Here is a 25,947-nt window from a genome sequence, read left to right on the forward strand (position 1 = left end):
TGTTTGTTGCTATTGTTGTAGCCATCAGCTATGGATTGTTTCTGAAAACATTATGATATTTAGGCTACAGTTCATGAAATCATAAAGCTAGCAGTAATATTATAGGGTTCTGTAGTTTATTCTTTTGCTTTGAACACAGGCTTTTCTCCTACCCTTAGCACACAATCGAAGCCTCATACTGCAAATTAAGCCTGTATTATATCCTCTCATTCTGTATTTTTTATTGGGGGCTCTTGTTTATCAACTCTAGTTAATCCACAAGTGAAACAGAATTTTGTACCTGAAATACATTACTTCACAATGAACAATTCATCTCCACTTAGCCAACTTGGACACAATAGAAAATGTACTTCTCTCAGTGATTTCCTGGGTCATTTGTAATTGTAGATTAGAAAGTTATTACTTTTATATGATAGAAAAAAAACATGGTTAGTAGAACAACATCCACTAGAAATGACTATTTTATAAGACAGGCAAGGGACCTATCTATTTCTGTTTTTCTTTTTTAAAATACGGAGTATTCATTTTCTCTCTCATGTATTTCTGCTAAAAATTTGGCTCTCTTAATTCTCTTCTGAATAGACATTAGCCAGCCAGCTGGCCTGCCTTTCTGCCTTTCTTCTTCCCTCTTTCCCTCCTTCTTTCTCTTTCTCGTTCTCTCACTTCCTTCCTCCCCACCTCTTTTCCTTTTTCCTTCCTTCCTCTCTCCTCTCCTCTTCTCTTTTTCTCATGTTTTTAAAACAATAATCTTACTGTCCTCTGTAAGGTTTTACCATACACGTGTATTCATATTTGGGCTCTCCTTCTCTTAGCAAATTATTCCTTTTCTCTTTTTCCTGTTAAGTCTCATCTCATTAAGCTATATTGGGCGCATTGTGATTCTTGGATACTGTTTTGAGAATTGTTTACACTAAATTGTTATCATTTATATCTTTGAAATACGTATATTCTTTGCGATGTGTTAGGCTTAAGTATTTTCTATTCTTGCTTTTCATTCTTTAACACTTGAATCCTAGACTCCTTTGTCTGAAATCCAAACTGCATCTCAAATTGTATCTAGAATCCAGATAGTAAGTTATGGGTACTTTTGATTGACTCTTTCTTAGGTTTTCTGATGAAAGAGGAGAACTTCCTCTAAAAATTTGCATAGTCTTGTCCATGAAGTTTCTCTTTGGATAACCTAGAAATAATTTTGATCTGATTGTTTCTTTCCTGGATAAGGATATTAACTAGTTAAAATTTGCTCTTATTCACTCTCTCTGGAAATCTTTGAAAGTGAATTCAGTATAAAAAGGAGCTCCAGTTAGGAAATGGAGTGGATTGTCCTAAAGTCTTTTGACCATGTCAAATACATTTGTAACTCTATTTCTGTTAAGGAGAAGTAAAATCTTTAAGAAAGTCTGAAATCAAAAGGGTCTTAGTTAATGTGTGACTTTCATTAGTTAGTTAATACTATATCCATATGAGGATGATTTGCATTTATTTCAAAGTTCTTTGGACTACTGAGGAGGGAGGATGTAACACAATAAATGTCTTTGGTTTTGATTTAATTATGCGGAAATTCGCTTTTGAGGTCAAGAAATTTGAATGGTGAACCTTCCCAATTAACTTAATTTTGCTCAGAACATATTTTGAAACTTAAAAGATATCTCCTGTGAATTAGAAGTATATCTATCAAAAAAGGAAACATATTAAATATAGTAGCAAAAATCAGTACCTTTAGAATTATTATTTTTACCTGCACTTGTATATTAGCTTTAAGCTGCAAAATGTTGCACTGATTTAAATTGCATTATTATTAAATTTGGTATTTTGTTTTATTCCTGGGAAATGGAATTTTTTTTTCTATGATCTCTTTGACCACATTTAGTTTAAGATTTTACAGTAATTATTACTTATGAAATACTGTATGTCGGAAAGAATGCCACCTTATGATCAAGACACAGGTGTTATTTCTATTTTATAAACATTATTCATCAATATAACCTAATATTTCATACCTAGTAATGAAGTACAGTCAGCATGTTCATTTGTTGATACCTTGGAAAGATAGATATAAAGTACAGCTTGAATCAAAATGAAAATCAGTAATACTGATTTGGGTAGTAGGATCCTAGTGTTAAATACCCTTCTAGTTTACATATTCTAGATAGTACCTGAAATTTAATTTATTCTTTTAGAATCTGGAGGAAAATGGCCTGTTTAATACATATCACTTGTGATCTACATGGATACATCATAAGAAAGAATAAATGGCAATTTGTTGATTAATATTTTATTTATGATTCAGTATGACCAACAGGCACATTTTTATCAGAAATATATACCTGTATAGTTGTTCATCAATATGTTTTCACATTAGAAATTTGAGCCATGCCAATTCATTAGCTGATATCTCTGAATAAGATGAAAGGTAGAACTTAAATACAAATTTAAAAATAAATTTAAATTTAAAAATAAACAAATTTAGGGCACCTGAGTGGCTCAGTTAGTTAAGCATCTGACTCTTTGATTTTGGCTTAGGTCATGATCTCAGGATCCTGGGACAGAGCCCTAGGCAGGGCTCCCTACCCAGTGGGCAGACTGCTTCTCTTCTTCTCCCTCTCCCTCTGCCTTTTCTCTTATTGGCAGTCTCTCTCTCTCTCTTTCTGTAAAATAAATAAATCTTAAAAAAATAAATTTAATAAAATGAATATTTTTTAAAAATTGTAAATATAATAGTGTTTAGTTAGGATTCTAGTGTTCACCAAAGGTAATTTCATAGGCATACAGATTATCCTTTTCAGATTTAGATATTAGGTAGTGGTAATATGACACAATATAAATGTCAGTAAGTTCGTTTTTTCAGTTTTGTCAATCTTCCTGATAAAGAATGGATGTATATTACATATGTTATTAGAAATTGTCAACAAGAATTGAGCCAAAGAACAAATTATATGCTGAATGGATTTCATGAGAATAAAAGAAAATGGAATTGATAAACTCTTTATCCTTTGAAAGCAAATGTTTTTAGAGGTTTCAGATTATTTTTTTTTATTTGGTAGGCATTGAGGAATAAAGTTAAAACTCTTCACATAAGAATCTTTCTCTGATATATGAATTTGGAGAAGGCTATTTTGTGAGTAGTATGAATTCTACTTTTTGGATCTAGGTGTTTAACTGTGTCTTCTTTTGGTATTATTTTACCGTTTATTAAATGCTGAAATGTTTCATTTTAAAAAGTCACTAGGATTCTTAAACATTGCTGCAGCTTGCCTTGAGACTGGTGTTGTTTGTATATAGTTTTACAGTCATATCTGTTTTTCATTTGATTCACCCCACAACCCTTTTGAGACTGGCAGGAAGATGTCGTCTCTGAATTCTATTTTAACAATATCTGAAAGACTAATAGAGGCTATTTGATTTGCCCAAGGTAACCAAATTAGTAAGTAGTAGAGAGTTAGAACTTTAAACCAGATACTCTGATTTTTAACTGCTTTTTTATTAATTTGTATTGAATCCTTCTTACCACATTGTAGTTATTTATCTCAGAATGGAAGATCCTATATAATAACTCTTTCATGGCAGGGAGGTGAGCAGAAATACATGAACCCAACAACCTTCTAGTGTCCTTCTGATTTTCACATTTGTCTTTGCAAAGGTAATTTGCTGGAAGCATTTTTATTTTTAAAGGAATTTGTTTTCACTTGGGGCAAGAACTTATATTTTTGTATAGTACTTTACTATTTATTGAGTGGCTTCTCTTCTGTGATCTCATTTAAGCTCTTACCAGTCTTGACCAGTAGGTATTATTATTATTATTGCAATATCACCTACAGAAAAGAAAAACAAAGACAGGACTAAATAATTTCTCCAGAGGTCACATGATTAGGTAGTTTGTGCAGCTAGGACTCAGATCCAAATCTTTCTAAATTCAGGTTTTATAAAAAATACTGGTTCTTAAAAAGAATGCTAAAGTGAGATTTAATTCTTATTTTCTCTGAAATTTTATCATTAGAAAGTTAGGATTCCTTGAAACTTTCTAAATATTTCTACAACATATTCTTGGTTCCTTATCATAATTTTATACATTTATCTATAAAGTCCAATGTTTCATACGTGGGGGAGAAAGAATAATTATCCTTTCACCCTTCTAGGTTCTTGGCTGAGGAACTCCTTGTCCCTCCCCATAATAAAAAGGTAAATTAATAGGAGGAAAACAAGAAGTGTAATAATATGTATACCTCTTGTACACATGAGAGATACCCAGAAAAACTGAGTTAATTCCCTGAAATGGCCCTGCCACCTCCTTAAAAACCATTTCCTACTAAACATAAAAAGATGTTTGTTGAGGGGAACTAGTTATGGAGATTATTAAGAAAAGGACAGTGAACAAGTTATGGGGTTGTTACTCAGATTTAAGTTGTGGCCTTCTCCCTTGATAAAAGTTTCTAGAGATTTAGAGTCCATGATCATTTTCTGATACAAAGAGGGAGACTCTTCAGGCAGCCGGGGTGGCTCAGCAGTTTAGCGCGGCCTTCAGTCCAGGGTCTGATCCTGGAGACCCGGGATGGAGTCCTGCGTCAGGCTCCCTGCATGGAGCCTGCTTCTCCCTCTGCCTGTGTCTCTGCCTCTCTCTATCTCTCTATCTCTGTGTCTCTCATGAATAAACAAATAAAATCTTAAAAAAACAAAAACAAAGAGGGAGACTCCTTTACAAATGGAGATTTTCTTATAAAATGTCTCTTACAAAAGGGTAACTCCTTATTCTGTTTTCAGAGCTTTAACAGTATTTACTCTTTCTTAAAAGTAATTGGCCTAAAATAATCCTTATGCTAGAGAAGTATATTTTGGGGTGGTATATACTGCCCCCTTTTACAGGTTTAGACCATATTCTGGGCATTATATTTTACCATTTACTGTAATGTTGTTTGTATCATGTCTATTTTGTGTGCTTGTTGCAGGGGGTGGGTAGCTCTTTGAGTTCTAACATCTATTCAGACTTCCTCCAATTTTTCTTGTTACTTTACATTTAAAGTCTGGCTTCATGAGATGTTTAAATTTAGCTATGTTACATCTGTTCTTCCTACCATGATTTGTTATGTACAAGAAATAATGTTAGAATTCATTGTAACTGTATGTATGTGTGTGTGTGTGTGTGTGTGTGTATACCTGTGTAGAATTTCATTTAGTAAGTTTTAGAATTTGTGTGATAAATGCTTCCAAGTAAAAATACAGTTTTTGTTTAGAATTACTATTTTTGATTGGTTGATAAAAATTCAATATAATACCAAAAATTAATAAATCTTCTTGAGTTTGAGTATTGCAGTTTAGAATTTTTACTTTGAAGACTTGGTGGGGATTGAGTACAAGATGCTTATAGATGGAGTCTATATGAATATGAATGAATGAATACATTCATTATGTATGAACTGATATTGCATCAGTGGTGGAACTTGTCTGATGAATGAATTCCTTCTTAATATTATCTCTTAGTTTGGAACAGAGAGGTGAAGGAGTGCAGAAGTATAAATAGCACATATTCAAAATATGTTGTGTGCCATGGCTGAAAAGTTACTAAACTTCCCTCCCCTTTTCTACTGTGCTGTCTGCTTTCTCTTTCATCTGCATCTTCAATTCCTTATTCCAACTCTCTTATAGGAATGTTGTATAAATTACCTAAATGTCTCTTTGTAGTATGATTCGTGTGTGTGTGTGTATGTGTGTGTAAATAAGGAGTTTGCTTATTTAACTCTGCTTTTCCTTCATGCTAAATCTCAAGTATAGGCTATTTGAAAAAAAACTCCATTTAAAAAAATGGGAAGAGGTATTTTTTTAAAAAGTTTTACTTATTTCGTTCAGTTATGAAATTAGGTAAGTTTTACCCAAATGGATTCCATTACATACTCTCATTGGTTAGTCAGTGCTATGTGTGTGTGTATGTATGATGGTGATGGTTTTCTAGGTAAGTAAAATAGCCAAATGTTGAATAGTCTAATAACTCTTACACCCAATTTTATATCTCTTGCTCTAAATTGCCAGCCAGCATCTAGTATACTTTCATAATGATCTGTTCAATGAAATCTATGTATTTACCATATTTTCATTTCTGTTCTTTTTTTTTTCCCTTCTAGGGACATAGTTCTCAAACTACTTCAGTATGAAGCATCAACAAATGTAGCAGACAACAAAGGTTATTTTCCTATTCACCTGGCTGCCTGGAAAGGAGATGTAGAAATTGTGAAGATTCTTATTCATCATGGACCGTCACATTCCAGAGTCAATGAACAGGTGCACTTGTCAAATATTTGCTCATGCTATAGTTTTTCTAGCAGTTTGCAAAGGCAAGGCCACTTTGAAGAACTGATTATTTCTATCTTTACCCTGCCAAAGACCTTTTTTCACTGCTAAATTTCCTCAAGGAAAAACTGAAAAATTTTTCGGCACTTGTATAAGGTACATAGTACTAAGTTGGGCATTTTTAAAGATATTTGTTAACAAGAGAATCCCATATAAGGGAAGTAACTGTAATATTTTTGCCTGCCTTACATAAGCACCCATTTTATAGTTTTTGAATATTTAAAGATGGAACAGAATTCACATTTGTAATATAAATTAGGCTTTTTCTTATTAAAAATTTAAATGCTAAGACAATGATGATGAATTCATTATGTAATGCTTTCCACTTACCTAACACTTCCACAGTAAATAGTTTTGTGAATCAAAATGCAAAATACAATATATACAATTGCTAGTCATGTATTAAGTTAAAGATTTCCTGTGTGTATGTATGTGAATGTATGCCCAGAGCATATTGAATAAAATACTAGTAGCAGTATGCTGACAAATAAAGTAAAAAATATTTTCAAGTACATGATATTCATAGTACACATAACTGACATATTGAAAAAAGGAATGCCATTCTCAGTGTTCTAAATAAATAAGACCACAGATTTCAGAAGGTAAAATGCAGGCTCCTAATACGGTGTGGTAACAAACATCTTGAGCTCTGCATGCCCCCTACTGTTCCCATTTTGTAAAACTATATTTGAAAATCAGCATGCAGTCCAACAATTGAATTACAACCATGGCATTAAGCTGCAGGTTGGCAGTTGTCCAATATCAATGCAAGTAGGTTACTCTAGGACAAGCACCCCTAATAAAGTGTGATTAGCATACTGTTCAAATGAATACAGACTTTACATGCCTTTGACTGAAATTCAGACTGAAGAATAAAAAGGTAAAACACTGGCACTAACTATAAACACCAAAGGGGAGAAAAATACATTCCCCCTATCCCAGAAAAATGCAGTTGTAGAAATGAACATTTAGTTCCTGTATGTAGGAAAAAATGTTTCATTAATCGGAAGGTGTCTTATTAATACCTATCACAAAATTTCTATGCTTATAGGTCACAAAATACAGTGTATTTTTGTGCGAATACACTCATAAATTCAGTCTTAAAAAAATGACAGATCTGCCTATCTTTACTAGGATCTCATGCTAAGGGAATTTTATGGGAATGCTGTTCTGTTTCTCAGAAAAATCGAAAGCTAAAAGATCACTTGTGGGATGAGCCATCTGGTGGTTGTTCTTAAAACTGAATGCCCCAAAGTGAACTTGAAATAATAATATGGAAAAACAATCCAAGGTTAAACAAGAGGATGTTGGTTTTCACAAGCAAAATATTTTTTGGATGACATGAAAATAAGCAAAAACACTTGAAATTCATTTTTTTTGAAAGTTTCTTTGTCTTGTGGTTTCTATTGGAAGCAAATTGAAAATTTATTGAGATTTTTAATGCCATGCTTTCAGTATTTGTTATGTAAGTAGTACTTTAGTGCTGACCCATGTGTTCCATTTAGTGTCATTTCTCCTAAGTTTCTGATGTGGGAATTTTATTTTCATAAAAGTAATTTTTAATTTTAGCTTTATTCCCCCTCCCCCCCATGGGATAGAAATGTACTCATTACTTATAAGCCTTTATGTATTTAAGCAAGAGAGGAAAGGAATGAAAATAGAAATTAGTACTCATTACTTATAAACCTTTATGTATTTAAGCAAGAGAGGAAAGGAATGAAAATAGAAATTAACCTCTATTGAGACGTGGTATTGAGTGACTAAAACTCAGACTTGGACTCTAATTCAGAGCCCTCCGCCATAGCACATGGGTATTTCCATCATATATACTGTCACTTGTGGATTCTTTACTATATGCCAGGATGTGTGCAAAGTACTTCATCTGTGTTATCTTACTAAGCTCTACTGCATGAGGTATGGATCAATTATCTTTCCTATTTTATTTTAGATTATTTATTTATTTTTTTCACAAGCGACACAGAGAGAGGGGCAGAGACTTAGGCAGAGGGAGAAGCAGGCTCCATCCAGGGAGGCCGATGTGGGACTCGATCCCGGGGCCCTGAGCCAAAGGCAGACACTCAACTGCTGAGCCACCCAGGCATCCCTTTTTCCTATTTTATATATGTGGGCAGCTACCTTAGGGAGATTAAATACCCTGCCCATGATATCACAGCTGCTGAGTGCTCGATATTTGAATCCAGGTTTTTCTAGTGCAAAGCTCCAGCTCTTCATTAATAATGATACTCTGTCATGATAGTAAATTATGTAGAGTTATTAGGGCTTCATTCTGATTTCTGAAAGTAGTCTTTGGTTTCTAATACAGCCTTCTTTCAAAATGATTCTATGTTTTATTTTGATATTTAAAGCTTACAAAGCATTTTCCTTCATATTGTTTCTTTTTATTTATACACTTTACTCTGTGGCTTAAAGGAAGGCTAATATTCACATTTTGCAGATAAGATAGGTTCAGACAGATAGAGTGTGTACTCTTGCTAATGGTTTTGTGTCAGCACTTCAGCCTCGGTCATCATTCTATACTGCCCTAGAAGGAGTGGTCACTTTAGGGCAACATAACTTTGAAAACAAAATAGACCTTGCCCTGATTATGATTTTTATAATTACTACACCTTTCCTGCCTTTTGTCAACCAATTATTTTCCTTTTTTGATGTTACGTATGTTTGCATTTTATGTTTCTCTGTATATTCAGCTCTTCCCCCCCTTTACCTTCTCTCTCTCTCTCTCTTTTTAACATTAGGGCAAAAACAAGAAGACCCCTGTCTCATAACTATATTCCCTTGGCATTTTACCAAAACTCAAACCTAATTAATGTTGGTTTTCATTAGTTTTACTTTGAAGCAAGATCTTTGTCAGCCAGTTTTGTCCTGCTGCCCGTTGTCTAGAAGTGTCCTAGTGTTTTGGAGAACACCCATTTGGTTAAAAAAAAAAAGAGGGAATTCAGAACTGGTCAAGAATGTTCATTGTAGACATACTAGCAATTATCAATCAGTGCTTCTTCACCATCTGTTTATTTCAGATCAGGTTCTCTTAGATCACTTTTTGGTATGGACACATGTATATATGACTATGCCTCTTGTAAAGGTTGTAGAGGTTGTGGTCTTCCTGATGTGACCATACAAGTATGTGTTGATCATGAAGAAAACTCTATGAATATTTTCTCCCAAGTAAGTGGGGCATTTTTTCCCCTTAAGATCTGAACGATCTAACACTAGTTAGATCGTTCAGATCTCAAGGGGAAGATGGTGTTAATAGAGAAAGTTTCAATTTTGCATGTATAATTTCCTATGCTAAGGCCTCTGCCAATGTAGAAAGGTGTTTGATTATCATTCTTTTCTAATTGACTTTTCTTTTTCTCAGAGAGGTGCTGTGTTTTGAATTTCTTTCCAACAAAGGGAAAATTTGATTTGGTCAGAAGGTATATTTTTATATCATATTTTTATGATATAGAGTAATAGATTGATTTTCTTACCAGGCTTATGAAAAATCAGGGAATGTAGACATGGATATGGCAGCCTGTATGAGGAAGTAGCCTGTAGACTGATGGAAGAAACAATGCCTCCAGCTGGATTCCTCATCTATCATGTTTTGACTTCTGGATTGTCTCCAAGGAATAGGTTTTTTTCTGAATTTGGCCTTCAGATGTCCTCTTCTGACACTTGTTTGGCAAGTGAAGTAGTAAGAAGCCTTTCATAGCGGTCATTTTTTTTTTCCATCTTCCTTTAAGTTTTCAAATCCTCCCTCTGCTCTTCACTCTCTGTTCTCAACCTATCTGCCTCATTCAGCCGTTGAGCCAGAGTCTGATTTACTCTTGGGGACATTAAGTTATGTTTGGGTTTGAACCCTACTTGTCTTTTTATTTATATGGTCAGAGGACTTATCTAAGTAGCTCATTCCTATTGCAACTCAGTGTTTTTGGGCAAAATCTGTAGAAATTCTGCTTTCAGAGCACTAATTTCCTATTCTTCATTGACAGTATAGCAATACTTGGCAGGCAGTGTGGTGTAGGAGAAATGAGATGATGTAGATAGTTTCTAGACATTTAGCAAGTGACAGTGGTTATAGTTATTGTGGAAGATGATATTAAGTGCAATGACTCTGGGGGGCACCTGGGTGGCTCAGTCAGTTAAGCGTCTACCTTTAGCTCAGGTCATGATCCTGGGTCGAACCCAATGTAGGGCTCCCTGCTTTTCAGGGGGAGTCTGCTTCTCCCTCCCTCCCCCTGCTCCTTTTCTTTCTCTCAAATAAATAAATTACATCTTAAAAAAAAAAAAAGAGCAATTACTTTAGGTCAAGGGAACCTCCATTCATATCCTGGTTCAAACACTAAGTGGCAGTATATTTGAAGGCCATTTAATTACTCAGTGACTGAGTTCCTCATCTTTAAAGCGGCAATAATAATGATAGTATCTATCTCAGAGTGAAGATGAAATGAGTACACAAAATTGGAATGCAACTGTGCCTGATACGTAGTGTTAGGTCTGATGATGGCTGCCCCTCTCTAGAGCCCTCACTCAGGATTGTTGCGTTGTTGTTACTAGAATGCCTTTGTTTTCATTTCTCCTGACTGATCTTTCTGCCTTCTGACATAGGTCATATATAATCTACCTACATCATCTGTCTGAGTGGACTGAAAGGTCCATCTGCCTTGTGACTGGGTTTAGTTTTCTATGTTTTAACATTAAAAAAAAATTAACTCCAGTGTAGTCGATATGTTAATTACTGTATTCAATGTTATATTCATTTCAGGCACATAATATAGTGACTCAACAACTCCATTTATTATTCACAGTTTAATCAAGGTAACTGTACTCTTAATCCCCATCCCCTATCTCTCCCATCCCCCATACCCTTCCCTCTGGGAACCATCTGTTTGTTCTCTATAGTTAAGAGTCTCTTTTTTTTCCCTTGGTCATTTGTCTTGTTTCTTAAATTCCACATATGGGTGAAATCATATGATATTTGTCTTTCTCTGACTGACTTATTTCACTTAGCATAATACCCTCCAGCTCCATCCAGGTACAGTTTTTATCTTGCTAAATTTCTAGGAATAGCTTGATTGAAAACCGAAACACTTCTTAGGTGCATATGTAATACTGTGATACTCCTTATAGCTTGTCTGGCAGTGGGTCGAAGTCTGCCTCTCGATCCATAATTATATTTCAAACAGATGCTATTTAATATTAGGGCCAGTATGTCTTCATTCTTTTTGCATAAACTTAGTTGGGAAATCTTTCTGTGAATCTTTATCAAGAATTTACCATCTCAGCTGTCTTCTGGAAAGCCAGTCTATTAAAAGTGGGTTATAATTGTTATTAATCTCTCTCATTAACAAATGTCATGGAGGCTTGATGCACAGTACAGATAACACTGACCATCTGGGCCCAGTAGGGCCCCTGACTAATGTGACTAAATCACTTATCACTCTTGTAAACTAGAATATATAATGTAGGGGAAAATTTGATTTTTTCCTATTAAAATGATGAAAAAATATTATTTTTTGGTGCAATAAATGATAGGTACTTTTATCAAATATGCTATTAGGCATACTTACCTTTTAGTAAATTTGAAACATATGTTCAAAGTATCTCTGGTTTTAAATTACTATTTAGATTTTGATAATTGAGTTTCTGGAGAACCTGATCTTATATCTTTGTCTTAACAGAACAATGAAAATGAAACTGCCCTGCACTGTGCAGCTCAGTATGGACACTCAGAAGTAGTTGCTGTTCTCTTGGAAGAGCTCACCGATCCTACCATCAGGAACAGTAAGCTAGAAACACCTTTGGATCTGGCGGCACTCTATGGGCGACTTAGGGTGGTCAAAATGATCATCAGCGCACACCCTAACTTAATGAGCTGCAACACTAGAAAGCACACACCGCTCCACCTTGCTGCTCGCAATGGCCACAAAGCAGTTGTTCAGGTTCTGTTGGAAGCAGGAATGGATGTGAGCTGTCAAGTGAGTCTTCTTTTAGCTACGCTTTCAAAGTGATGGTTCTCTTGCTCTGCTTTGCAATACAGTTGTTAAAATTTATATGTAGAAATCTTGTCATTTTTTAAAAAAGATTTTATTCATTTATTCATGAGAGACAGAGAGAGAGGGAGAGGAAGAGAGAGAGAGAGAGAGAGGCAGAGACATAGGCAGAGAGAGAAGCAGGCTCCATGCAGGGAGCCTGACGTGGGACTCGATCCCGGGTCTCCAGGATCACACCCTGGGCTGAAGGCAGTGCTAAACTGCTGAGCCACCCAGGGATCCCCATCTTGTCATTTTTAATTAAGTTGTCCACAAATACTTTTATGATTACTAAATTCAAGATGCTGTGCCATACATACACTGTTGGGAAATATGAAGAGGTACGAGGCATGATTTCCAACCTCATTTTAATTTTAGGGCTATATGAATGAAAAATTATCAGAAGGCAGTTGTGTGTGATATTGTTGGTAATTGTTCCCTCTCAATGTCTAGCACAGAGCCTGACACACACTAGAAATCCAGAAGGTTGAACAAAGGAAAGACTGAATCAAAATTAAATTTAATGTATTTTGAGTTTGTACTTTGTGTAATATGTTGGCATATTTAGAATCCATTTTTTAACAGCCCCTATGTGGGATTGAAAGCTACTAAGGTCCAGTTAAGAGATGAGGAATCAGATTCAAAGAGTTAGGAAACTTTCCTAAGGATGTATAGCTGATAAGCCTAGGATATGAATTTATACTTACTGATTAAAGTCCAGGCCTGTTTACACAGTAGTGTACTCTCCATACATTATTAATGAAGGAAAAATCACTCTGCCTAAGAGCTATCAAAGAATTTTATTGGAGAGATGTGATTTGAGTACAACTTTGAAGCATGGATAACATTTGGAAAGGTTTTATTTCTCTACAAGGAAAGGGCAACCTACTTTTTTTTTTTTTTAAGGGCAACTTACTTTTATTAATCTGTTGCAAGTTAACTCCAATTCTAATGTTAACTTTTTTTAACTATGTTTTTTCCTTTTATTTCTGTTTTTTGTCTCCCAAGTCAGTAGCAGCATTCTTATCTTCCAGAGACCCTTTTGGTTCCTGTCAGATTATGTCCTTCTCCCTTGTGTATTAGTAAGCTATTGCTGTATAACAAAACATCCTAAAACATAAATGGCTTAGCATAGTAATTTAGTAATAATTTAGTAACATAGTAATTTAGCTCATAATTCTGTGGTTGGTTATTTCATCTGAGCCTCTTTGAGTAGTTCTGACTTGGCTTAGGTTCTCTCATGTGTCTGAGGTCAATTATAAGTCAGTTGAGTGGCTCTGCTGCCGAGATTGACTGGACGTTGTCTGGGATAATGGATGATGTTGCCATGTGTCTTTCATGATCCAGCAAGCCACCTTTGGGCTTGTTGACATGACAGTGGTATGGTTCTATGTGCATGCCTGTGTGCACATGAGAAGAGGAAGGCGGGCGGTAGGGAGGAAACAGGATTTTACAAGGTCTCTTGAGGTCTAGGCTGGGAGCAAGCATCCTGTGTTTCCTGCAGAGTTTCGTTGGCCAGTAGGTCACAAAGGCAGCCCAGATTCAATGGTTAGGAACACAGGTTGTTCCTCTTAATTAGAAGAGTGTGTGAATTGTTAAACGATTGTGAATACCCAGAGGGAACAAATGTGGCCAGTTTTGCAACATTCCAAATACTATAAAGTGTTCAAAATTGTGAGGCTACTTTTCCTAGGAATTGTTTAGAGGTTGAATCTTGTGTCTCTAGGGGATTTTGCATGGAAGTTTTAAAAATCTTAGGCCTTCTAATTCTACATCTCAGGCTGGCACCCTAAAACCGATTTTTCGCTAGAGCTTTGCCTGTATTATTTAGCTATTTAGATATTTTAAGATTTTATTTATTCATTTGAGAGAGAAAGAGCACAGGTTAGGGGGAGGGACATGCAGAATACTGCTGAGGAGAGAACTGGATGCAGGGCTCAGTCCCAAGACCTGGGCCAAAGGCAACTCAGGCACCCTAGATACTTCTGGAGTATTTCTGAACTTGATGGCACAGAGTACTTCATAACCAAGGACTTCACTATGACTGAAATCAGTAATTCACTTCATGGCCAAGATATTCTCATATTTTGTACTAGATGACATGACCAGAAGAGTCTAGCTTTAATTTTATGTATGTGTATGGTACATCTTTTTTTTTTTCATAAAATACTACTTACTATATTTTGTGCTTTTGGAAAATTAAAGATAAGTAAGATCCCTGCCCAAATTTCGTGGAGGAGACAAAAACTCGCAAGAATAACTCCTATACATGAAAAACTAAAATAAATAGGACAAAGGGCTATGGGATATCAGTGAATAAATTATAGATTGTAAGAGGGAGGACTTGAAGAGATATAAGAGTGATATTTGAAGAGGAGCTTGAAGGTCTTTAGGATTTTGAATTTAGATATAACTTAGCTTACAGATGTACATTTTCTGGCTAAAAATGTGTTTTAAAATATTGAATTCGAATGCTTTTAGATGGTGCCAACCTCTTTCTAACTCTTTCTATCATCTATCATTGCCAGATTTGTTCCTTTGGATTTTCTACTTTACCCCAGTGGCACTTGGGTTTGTTACTCATATATTGGATGAAAGGGACAAAATATGTTCAGACCACTGTGAACACTTAATCAGAAGCATCAGGGCTGGTACTGAGCAGGGCAGGCAGTGTTTTGTTATTTATGCTCACACTATGATTTCCTCTTGAAGGTTTCCAAGAAGTAGAACTGACAACATATTCTAAAACATATCCCAATGAATTGAATTTTCTAGTATTCAGTTACCCTTAGTTGTGTTTTGCTTTTGTTATAGAAAATATATTTTTTGTTTGTTTCATTGTCTTTTTTTGGTGTTTAATTTTATTATGGGATTCAGATAAAGTGTCACCAAGTTTGCCCATCAGTTTCACTGCAGAGTTTTTGTTTGTTTGTTTGTTCTAGAGAGGGAGAGAGGGAGGAGAGGGGCCGAAGGAGAGGGAGAATCTGAAGCAGATCCACGTGGAGCTTGATGTAGGGCTTGGTTTCACTACTCTGAGATCATGACCCAAGCCAACATCAAGAGTCTGACACTTCGTGATCCCAGGGTCCTGGGATTGAGTTCTGCAGAGCCTACTTCTCTCTCTGCCTATGTCTCTACCTCTCTCTGTGTGTCTCTCATAAATAAATAAATTTTAAAAATCTTAAAAAAAAAGAATCCAACACTTAACTGAGCCCCCAGGCACCCCCACTGCAAAACTTTTTTAATATCACATTTAAAATAGATATTTGTTCATATTCTTACTCAGTGAGAGTGAAGAATACCAGACAGTAACCTTAAACTGTTTCAGTGGTTTTAATTCTCATTAACTTGTTATAGTTTATCAGTTGGAAATTAGCACTATAAAAATAATCCCATTTGGTAAATTACAGCAATACACTTTCAGACTTTAATTACATTCAAATCATTATAAATAATTCTTTAAAATTTAGAGATGACTTTGGAGGATCTTCTCTTTTTCTTTTAATTACAAATGTTTTTTTTTTTTTAATTAGTGGGATTTTCTTTTCTTTCTTTTTTTTTTTTTTTATGATAGTCACAGAGAGAGAGAGAGAGAGGCAGAGACACAGGCAGAGGGAGAAGCAGGCTCCATGCACCGGGAGCCCGATGTGGGATTCGATCCCGGGTCTCCAGGATCACGCCCTGGGCCAAACGCAGGCGCTAAACCACTGCGCCACCCAGGGATCCCAATTACAAATGTTTTAAAATGCGTAATTTATGTTAGTGTTTTCTGTAGTTTTGGTTTCTGCTTCATTTCTCTTTCAGCAGTTTTGAATTATAACGCATATTTGAACTGAGGAAAATAATTTAATTCCTGCTTAGGTGAATTTCATATTATATTTATATGCAAACCCTTTAGTCTTAAAGGATTTCTTAATAAAGAGAACTGTCATACTTAAGATATTTAGAAAGTTAGGTGTTAATTGGCAAGATTGTCTTGAAGTTAGCAATTATTTCTATGGATTTCAAACCTGGTTTGGGTAACTAGGTAGTGATGGTGTCTTTTTATGCTGGTGCTTTAACTGTGTTTCTCGGAAGCTTCTCTTATTAAAATTTAAAAAGTTAAAGTACTGGCAAAACATTAAGCTGATTGGATTTTATTTGAATATGAAAGGAAATGAAAGTAAAATGATAGAAAATTAATAATGAAGAGTACAAGTTCCCATGCTAGGAGCTGTTAAGATGGAAAGCCGAGTAAGGTACCATTTTTTGTTGTCTAAGTGCTTCTCGTGGCAGGAGACCTATGTGCTTAAAATGGATGGATTACATTTTAATAAGCCATTCAGTCCTTCTTTCCTAGAGGATTATTTAGTTTCTCCTTTTTTCCCAAAACTTTAACATTTTCCTTCCTGTCATCTCTCTGTGATCATGACTTTGCTTTATTACACAGAGAAAACAGAAGCCATCATGATGGTATTTGTGCCACCACATTTGCTGGTGGATGTGCATCTGCTTTTCTTCCTGGTGCTTTAAATGAACTGAGGCTTATTCTGAAGGCTGACTCCTCTACTTGGAGACCTGATCCTCCCCTTAAAATACTATGTATTTTTACCTCTCCACTGTATCACTCCCATAGGCCCACAGTGATGTCACAATATTTCTCATCTTTTAGAAAAATTCTCTCTTGAACCCCCAGTTCCCTCTAGCTCTTGTTCCCTTTCTTTAATCTCCTTCATAACAACATATTTAGAAAGATGTGTTTTTACTCATTATATCAGATTTCTTTCCCCCATTCTCTTTCGAAGCTACTCCAGTTCCTTAGTCTATCAAAAGTCTTTCTTCCCCCTCTTTGGTACGGTGACTAATGGCTTCCATATTGTTAGATCCAGCAGACAATTTGATTTATCATTGACATTGACAAAGCAGTTCTCCTTCCTCTTAGAAACACTTTTCTCTTTTGACATCTGAGTCACTGTTCTCTCTTGCTTCTCTGCTCCTTCTTGGTCTTACTCCAGGTAGGGCAGAGTCAAAGACCTTGATTGCCTTCCATTCAGCCTTGCAGCTAGATAAATCTGTCAGGCCTCACAAACCTGTTATCCATAGGAGTTGCTCAAGAATTAAACCTTCCTGTTTTCTTTCCCTTTTTGTAAAGTCATACCTCCCTGTCTTGCACCAGCCTTTATTTCAGTAGATCTTTACATTGGAACTCTGTAAACCCCTGTAATCGTTAGCTATTGCCATTGCCATGGTGCTGCTGCACAAAAAACACAGAAACCTCAGTGGTATGCAGTAATAAGCAATAGCATTTTTTTTCCTCATTCTCAGGTTTGCAGGTCATCTGGGGAAGTTCTGATTCATGCTCAAAGTTGGCCCGGTCTGCTCTGCTTTATGTACCTAACTAAACACATTTTATGCCTCTGCTTGTATCACACAGATACCATATGGTGGCTAAAGCAAGTCACAAGGCCATGTCCCAAATCAAAGGGTGGGGAAATCCACTCCACCCATGTAAGTGGAAGGACCTGCAGCCATATGACACAGAGCATATGACTGGAGCAGGGAGTAATGTAGTCTGTCCCATCTCCATTCCATGGTTAACAACCTATTCTCCACTTCCCAATCCCTAAGCATCAGTATCACAGGGCTTAGTACTTAGACCTCATTTCTTCTTTGTATACTTGCTTCCTAGTTGACCTCATCCAATCCCCTGACCTCAGATGGCATCTTTTTCTCACAACAACCATGTTTATATACTCATCTTGGACCTTACCCTGAATTCTAAATTAGGGACATAATTGCCTACTGGACATATCTACTGGATGACTAGTGAGCCTTCAAACATTTCCAGAACTGAACATTTAGCTTCCATAACTCTGTCTCCCCAGATTTGCCCATCTTCTAAACTTCCCCATTTCAGCAAATGCCATTACTATCCTGCTAGTTGTTTAGTTCCCAAACGTCAGCACTTCTTTCATACTTTACATTTAGCCCCTCGGCAAATCCTTTTGGTTTTTGTGCTTAAAATATATATCTAGAATTTCACTACTTTTCATTCCCTCCACTGTTACCACTGTAGCTTAAATCCTGCACATCTCCTGCCTTCAACCTGGCTTCCCTGCTTTTTCCTTCCCCTCTATATTAGTCTGCTCAGGGGACTATAACAAAATCTCATAGACTGGGCAGCTTAAACAACAGGAATTTATTTTCTCACAGTTCTGGAGGCTGGAAAGTCTAAGATGAAGATTCTGGCAGATTCTGTTCCTGGTGAGAGCTCTCTTCCTGGCTTGTAAGATGGCTGTCTTCTTGTTGTGTACTCACATGGTCTTTTGTGCACAAACAGAATGAGAGAGAGAGAGAGAGAGAAAGAACACTCTAGTGTGTCCAACTCATAGAAGGACACTAATCCCATTACATTGGTTCCTACCTTTATGACCTCATTTAACCTAAAATGCTTCCATAGAGACCTTTCTTCAAATACAGTCACACTGTAGGTTAACGTTTCAACAGATGTATTTTGGGGGACACAAACATTCAGGCTATAAGAGAATCCTTTCCCTCTGTTTTCAATAAAGCAGCCTAAACTAACTAAACTAGATCATATCATTTTTTCTGCTCAAAAAACCTCCAGTGGTTTTCCATCTCACTTGGAGCAAAAGCTAAATTCCTTACAGTGGCTGGGAGGTGTCTTACATGACCTAGTTCTGCTGTCTCTTTGAAGCCACCTCTGACTATACTCTGCCATTTTTCACTTAGCTTTAGCCATAGTGGTTTCATTGCTCTTACTGGAACATACTAGGCAAGCTCCTGCCTTGAGACCTTTGCTTTACTAACCCACATGACTTAGTCCTGTGCCTTCTTCAGGTGTGTGCTTAGATGTTTAGTAAGTAGGGAAGCCTTCCCTGACCTATCTTACTTACCATCCCAGCAACTTCTTTTCCTTCCCTTGAACCAAAAACCCAGCTTCCCTGTAAGGATGCCATATTCCTACTAGCCATTTCAGGCCAGGCTTCCAGGCACTATGCTATGTGAATAAGAAAATTTATTCCCTGTCCTCATGGAGTTGAGTGACTTGTAGGGAAAACAGGAAATAAAACCATAAACAAAAATTATGAATTTTGATAGTGCCATAAAGGAAATACTCTGGTTGTTGTGATGTTGAATGAAGCGGGGTGGGAGGTCCCGCTTAGGATGTGCTACTTAAATAGGGCTAGCCTAAGAGAAGTGAGAGATGAGACCATGCGAACAGATGGGTTTATAAGAGAGAGAATATATGTAGAGAAAAGAAGGTGAATAAAGAATAGTCAGAATATCTGGAAAAAGAAGTCAATAAGAAAGCAGTGGTAAGAGGGGTGCCAAGATAGTACAGTTACATGTAATCAATTCATTCATTCACCATGTATTTATGGAGTGCCTGCTTTGTGCCAGGTACTGCCTCTATGTGCCAGAGAGGATGGTAGTAACAAAATAGGAATTGTTCCTACAGAAGGGAAGATGACTCTACAAATTATGGAGTAAAGAAAAGTGAGATACAGGATAGCAACTTGAAGTCATAGCAGGTTCCCAGGACATTTCTTTGGTTGGCTCTTTTATGCTGGATTGTGGAAAACTTTGTATTTTTATGAAGGGTGCAGGGATTCAGTGAGAAGGCTGAAATTGAGGATGCAAGGGAAATGGTGAAGGTATTTCATGAAATTCAAGAAGCAGCAGGAAGTGATAAGAGCACAAGTAGAGAATTAGCTTTAAGGAGGAGAACAGGTTCTTCCTCTAAGACAGAAGTGAAGGAAGAAAGGTAAAGACGAGGCTACGAGGTCCCTAGTTGGATAGGAGGAAAGATCTTTGGGAGAGGAGGAATCTTGTTTCTAAATTATTTGAGGACATATTTCTTGTGTGCCATTTCCCCTCCAATCTAAACTTTCTTAAAACCTTCAGCTCTTCTTCACATGATGTTTTTCTAAGTCTTTTGTCATTCGGGACCTTCTTTTCTGAGCACATCCTAACTTGTCAATGTTCCTGTAAAAGTTCATTACCTAGTGTTGAACACAATTCTCCAGCTATAGACTAGCTAATGCAGGATACAAAAGAGTAGTGGACTCCCAGCTTGTTCAGAAGTCACGTGTTTGTTTATAAAGGCTAGGATGTTCTCATCTTTTATTCTGGGAGATGCCCGTAGGGCTGACTGGTACTAGCCAGCATGCTGGGAGTTGTTACTGCTGAGGTACGTGCTATTCTAGTTGGCTTTCTCTGTCTCCATTGAGGTTATCTTTATTCACTGGCTCTTATTTCTTATAATAGTTAGAGGTCTTGGTTCTCATAGTTTTCATCTCCCCTGGTTCCTGTACTATTTTCTCTATGATCATCACCACAATCTTACTTTATATCTTGGCATCTTTGTTCTATCTGTTTTCTCCTTTATTAAATAATTAATCTTCCTTTATCTATCTGGTCACTCTCTTTTTCAAGCTCAGGAGGACTTTGTTAGAGGTGTTAAATTCAGAAGGGGGAACCGGCGCAGGCAAGCTCTGACATCGCTCCATCAGTTGTTTTGACAATCTGGTGGAATACAGAACCCAAGAAACCATTTTAAAACACCTTGAAATACTGGATAAAGCATAACAAATATCTCTTTATATGCATGACTGAACTTCCACAAAAGCCACAGAAATACATAGGGCTAAAAACAAAAAGGAAGCTAAAACCCAGGGCTTTAAAACAGGGTCTCCCTCTTTCCTATCACTTGTCTTGTTTTTTTTTCAGCTTTGGTGCTACTGAGACTTGACATTAATAGACATTTCCAATCAATAAGATAATTTCTTTGCTTTCATCAGCAATTCAACTGTTGGCATTTCCGTATATTATATCATTTAATTTCTTCTCTCATGGCGGTTTTCATTACAACTTATGTTCAGAGGTGTTTTTTCCTTAGCAGTGCTGAGATGTGAGTGCTTCATATCTCATCCCTGGATGCATTTTTGAAGTGTTATTGTATTATCAATTGCATAACTGTCTGTTTTGTCTGTTTTGTAAATGATTATTTTAAATGATTTTTTTCAAAAAATGTGAAATTTGATACATGAGAAAAGCAGTACAAAATCCCGAGGATTGAGAGGATTTGGGTTCACCTATTTTAGTGTTATTTCTGTGTATACATTCAACTTGCTTGTTGAATGTTTTGGATTATTTCATGAGAATACTGTTGTTCAAGATCTGGTGAGTTATGGATTGTGGATTTGGAATAGAGGGCTGAGATGAACAGAATGATACTAATCTGAATGAGGAGAGTAGACACAGACTCAAGGTATGGTATGGTCAACTGGAGGATATTGTGGAATTAACCTGCATTTTGATAAGGAATAGTTGATAGATTTGAATATTTAAATTCTGTACTATTTTTGATACTACTGTGATAGCAAGAAATGGTTCCTGATACCACTGTTTACCTTAAATTTATGAGAACAATCCATTCCATCCTCATGTTCTCTATCAATAAGCTAATTATATCCATCTTGGATTTGGAAAAACTGATTAACCTTTTCAGGCTAAAAATGTATTTATCATCTGCTAACTTTTTCTAGTTTTATTTAAGAGTTCAGGGTCTCCTTATCTATTGTATAAAAATACTTGTTCTATTTAAGATAACCCTTTTTCTTGGAATAATGTAAGGGAGATTATTATACACACAATACATATATATTTATATATAATTTGAAAATATTAGCATCATTGAGGTTTTAAAAAAATAAGTTTTCTAATTGCTTTTTTAGCAGCAATAATGATAGTATTTTTCATTATTTTTTAGGTTAATAAAATGCTTTTTGAGACTTGTTTATCTTGTTTAACTCTCCCAATAACCCTACCAAGTTGTTAATATTTTCTTTATTTAAAAGGATATGTGAATTTTCATAGATATGGAGTGATTTCTCCAAGTTATATAATGACTGAAAGTCAAACTGCTCTTGGGACCCAGATCTTCTACATCTGTCTCCTCCAAAAGAATTGTTTATGTATGGTGAAGTTTATATAATTTCATTTTATAGAATAGTCCATTTCAGTGTCTAAAGTACCCACACTTTTATATCAGAGTATCTAGAAAACCAAATTAGTACGAAAAGGTAGACATTATTGTTATATTTTGAATAGTCTGGGTAGCCTGGGTGGCTCAGCGGTTTAGTGCCGCCTTCAGCCCAGGGTGTGATCCTGGAGACCCGGGATTGAGTCCCACATCTGGCTCCCTCCATGGAGCCACTTCTCCCTCTGCCTGTGTCTCTGCCTCTCTCTCTCTCCCTCTCTCTCTCTATCTCTCTGTCATGAATGAATAAATAAAATCTAATAAATAAATAAATAAGTAAATAAATAAATAGTTTGGACTTAGCCTTCTCTTTATCATTCTCTTTATTTAACATTACTTCTTGCACCTCAGGTACTTCTTCCTGAATTAAATCTTTAGGAAGTTCTTTCGGTAAGGATCTGTAGTAACCATTCATTATTTAGTCTGTCTGAAAATATGTATAATTAATTAATTAATTAATTTAAAAAAATATTTAATTTATTCATGAGAGAGACAGAGACAGAGGCAGAGACATAGGCAGAGGGAGAAGCAGGCTATGCAGGGAGCCTGATGTGGGACTCGATCCTGGATCCTGGGATCAGGCCTTGAGCTGAAGGCAGATGCTCAACTGCTGAGCTACCCAAGCATCCCTGAAAATATTTTTATGTTGCTCCCATTCTTAGAAGATACTTTGGCTGGATATAGAATGGTAGATTGGTATTACTTTCTCTTGACACATGAAGGTACTGTTTTCTATCATTATTTTTGTTGAGAAGTCAGCCGTTGATCTAATTATTAATTATTTTTAGACAATTAGTTCTTTCTGTTGGGATGTTTTTAAGATATTCTCTTTATCTTATGTGTTCTGTAAGTGAACTGTAATATGTTCACAATGTATTCTAACTTATCTTGCTTGGTATTCCTCGAATTGAATATTAGTATCTCATAAGTCCTGGAAAGTTTTTAGCCATTGAATTGCTTATCCCCAACCTCTCTTTCTAGAACTCTGATTGGACATATATTGAGTCTTATTCTGTCCTGCCTTTCACATTTTAAATCTCTTGTTTCATTAAATTGCATTATGTACTTTAAAAAAATCCACTATCTAGTTCAATACTTGTTTTTTCAGCTGTGTCTTACCTGTTATTAAGCTTTTCCGTTTAAAACATTATGATTTCCATTTCTAGAAGTGCTGTCTAGTTCATTTTCACATCTGGCCAATTTTGATTCTCCTCTTGTTTTTTAAATTATATTTGATATCCCTTCTTTGTTCTTTTATTTTATTGATCATATGTATTTTATATTCTGTAGGTAATCATCACATGACATGTGACGTTTTTATAGATTTTACTCTTTTTTGTTTCTCTAAATTCTTTCTCATGGCTTATTTTCTTTCATGTTCAGTGATTTCTGATTTTAAATTTGTGTTTCTTAGAGTTTGATCTGTTAGAACTCTTGGAGTTCTGAGTTTACAGTGTATTTTTTTTCACAGGGATGTATATCTGCTTCTGCTAAGCATTTATATTTGCCTTGGTACTACAAAACCACAGTCACTTCCTTCTACATTTTTGGCTTAGGATTGAAGGGTTGGGGGAGCACAGAGATTGTGTAATTTTGGCCCCAAGTCCATGTGAGGGGAGAACTGTGGTAAGATTTAATGTTATTTTTGCTACTCTGCTCCACTTATAACTAAGATCAAAATAGCCATTTTTAATTTCTCCCTCTGTCCAACACATTTAATATTTATTTATTTAAAAATGTTTATTATTAATTTTTTTTTTAACTGAGGATGTTTTCTTTTGGAGTTTGAAAAAAAATTTTTTTTGAAGTAATCTCTATGGCCAACATGGGGCTGGAATTTCTCTACCTATTGAGCCAGCAAGGTGCCCCTGAGAGTTTTAGTTTTTTTTTTTTCAGGGGTCCTTGATCTATCTTCTCAGCTTTCGTGGGCTTCTTTGTCTCCTTCCCGCCTTCCACTTCTACATTGAGTAGCTGGCTAAAGGCCAAGCATTAGTCTGCCAGGATTGGCAGATTCCTTGGAACAGTTTCCTGTTCCAGTGTTAAAACCCTGGGTTCATAGTTTTTGTCCCTGTTCCCTTCCCAGGCTCTGAGGAATTCTGTTATTTTTCCTTTTCATCCCTGTATTTAAAACATTATTTAGTTTTTCAGAATATTTAAGGTGTGCTATCCCAGGAGGAGTTTTTCTAACATAAAATCGTTTTAAGTATGGAAGGAAATCAAATTAGTAATCAGAAATTTGGTTGAAAAACACAGAGTGAACGAATTAAATTATTTCAAGGGATATTTTTCAGAGAATCAAAAAAAGTATTTTTGCTCCATATTGAGATTAATTTTTTAAGGAGCTGAGTAAATTTCCACAGTTTATCTTTCCTTCTGAACAGTGCTATACATTTATGAATTATTATTTTTTATTTCCATTTCTTAAAAAGATTTATTCATCCATTCTAGTGAGAGGGGAAGGACAAAGGGAGAGAAAGCCTCAAGTAGACTCTGCATGGAGTATGGAGCCCAGCACAGGGCTCTGTCTCACAACCTCAGATCATGACCTGAGCCAAAACCAAGAGTCCAATGCTCAGCTGACTGTACCACCCAGGCATCCTTTTTTTCCATTTTTATCAGTATCTATATATATCATGACAGAAAGTATAAGTCAAATATATTTCAATCATGGCTTCTTTGAAGGTAAATTTAGATCACATTGATCCTCAGTCTCCTTAATGATGCATTTATAAACCATTTTAGATTGAGTTAATTATACAATAGGATTTTGTTGATTAACAACTTTTTTTACATTATATATTATTTTGTTATGTTATTTCTACTTTGGTTTTTTTTTTATAATTAATTTTTTTTAAAACATTTTATTTTATTTTTTTATTCATCCATGACAGTCACAGAGAGAGAGAGAGAGAGAGAGAGAGAGAGAGGCAGAGACACAGACAGAGGGAGAAACAGGCTCCATGCACCGGGAGCCCGACGTGGGACTCGATCCGGGTCTCCAGGATCGCGCCCTGGGCCAAAGGCAGGCGCCAAACCGCTGCGCCACCCAGGGATCCCTATAATTAATTTTTATTGGTGTTCAATTTACCAACATACAGAAAAACACCCAGTGCTCATCCCGTCAAGTGTCCACCTCAGTGCCCGTCACCCCTTCCCCTCCAACACCCGCCCTCCTCCCCTTCCACCACCCCTAGTTCGTTTCCCCGAGTTAGGAGTCTTTATGTTCTGTCTCCCTTCCTGATATTTCCCAACATTTCTTCTCCCTTCCTTTATATTCCCTTTCACCATTATTCATATTCCCCAAATGAATGAGAACATACACTGTTTGTCCCTCTCCGATTGACTTATTTCACTCAGCATAATACCCTCCAGTTCCATCCACGTTGAAGCAAATGGTGGGTATTTGTCGTTTCTAATTGCTGAGTAATATTCCATTGTATACATAAACCACATCTTCTTTATCCATTCATCTTTCGATGGACACCGAGGCTCCTTCCACAGTTTGGCTATTGTGGCCATTGCTGATAGAAA

The 25,947-nt window shown here is 36.1% G+C and overlaps 1 protein-coding gene across 13 annotated transcripts in view; it reads left to right on the forward strand.

Moving 5' to 3' along the window:
• ANKS1B (ankyrin repeat and sterile alpha motif domain containing 1B) overlaps positions 1–25,947 on the forward strand; it is a 1,017,748-nt gene that overhangs the window by 144,192 nt on the left and 847,609 nt on the right. For all 13 annotated transcript variants that reach the window (XM_041737915.1, XM_041737908.1, XM_041737909.1 and 10 more), the window contains exons 3-4: positions 6,114–6,270; positions 12,021–12,317. In XM_041737915.1, coding sequence (XP_041593849.1) covers positions 6,114–6,270; positions 12,021–12,317 — 454 coding nt within the window. The remainder of the gene's footprint in view (positions 1–6,113; positions 6,271–12,020; positions 12,318–25,947) is intronic.

Source organism: Vulpes lagopus, chromosome 23, assembly GCF_018345385.1.
Source record: "Vulpes lagopus strain Blue_001 chromosome 23, ASM1834538v1, whole genome shotgun sequence".
Classification (NCBI taxonomy): Eukaryota; Metazoa; Chordata; class Mammalia; order Carnivora; family Canidae; genus Vulpes; species Vulpes lagopus.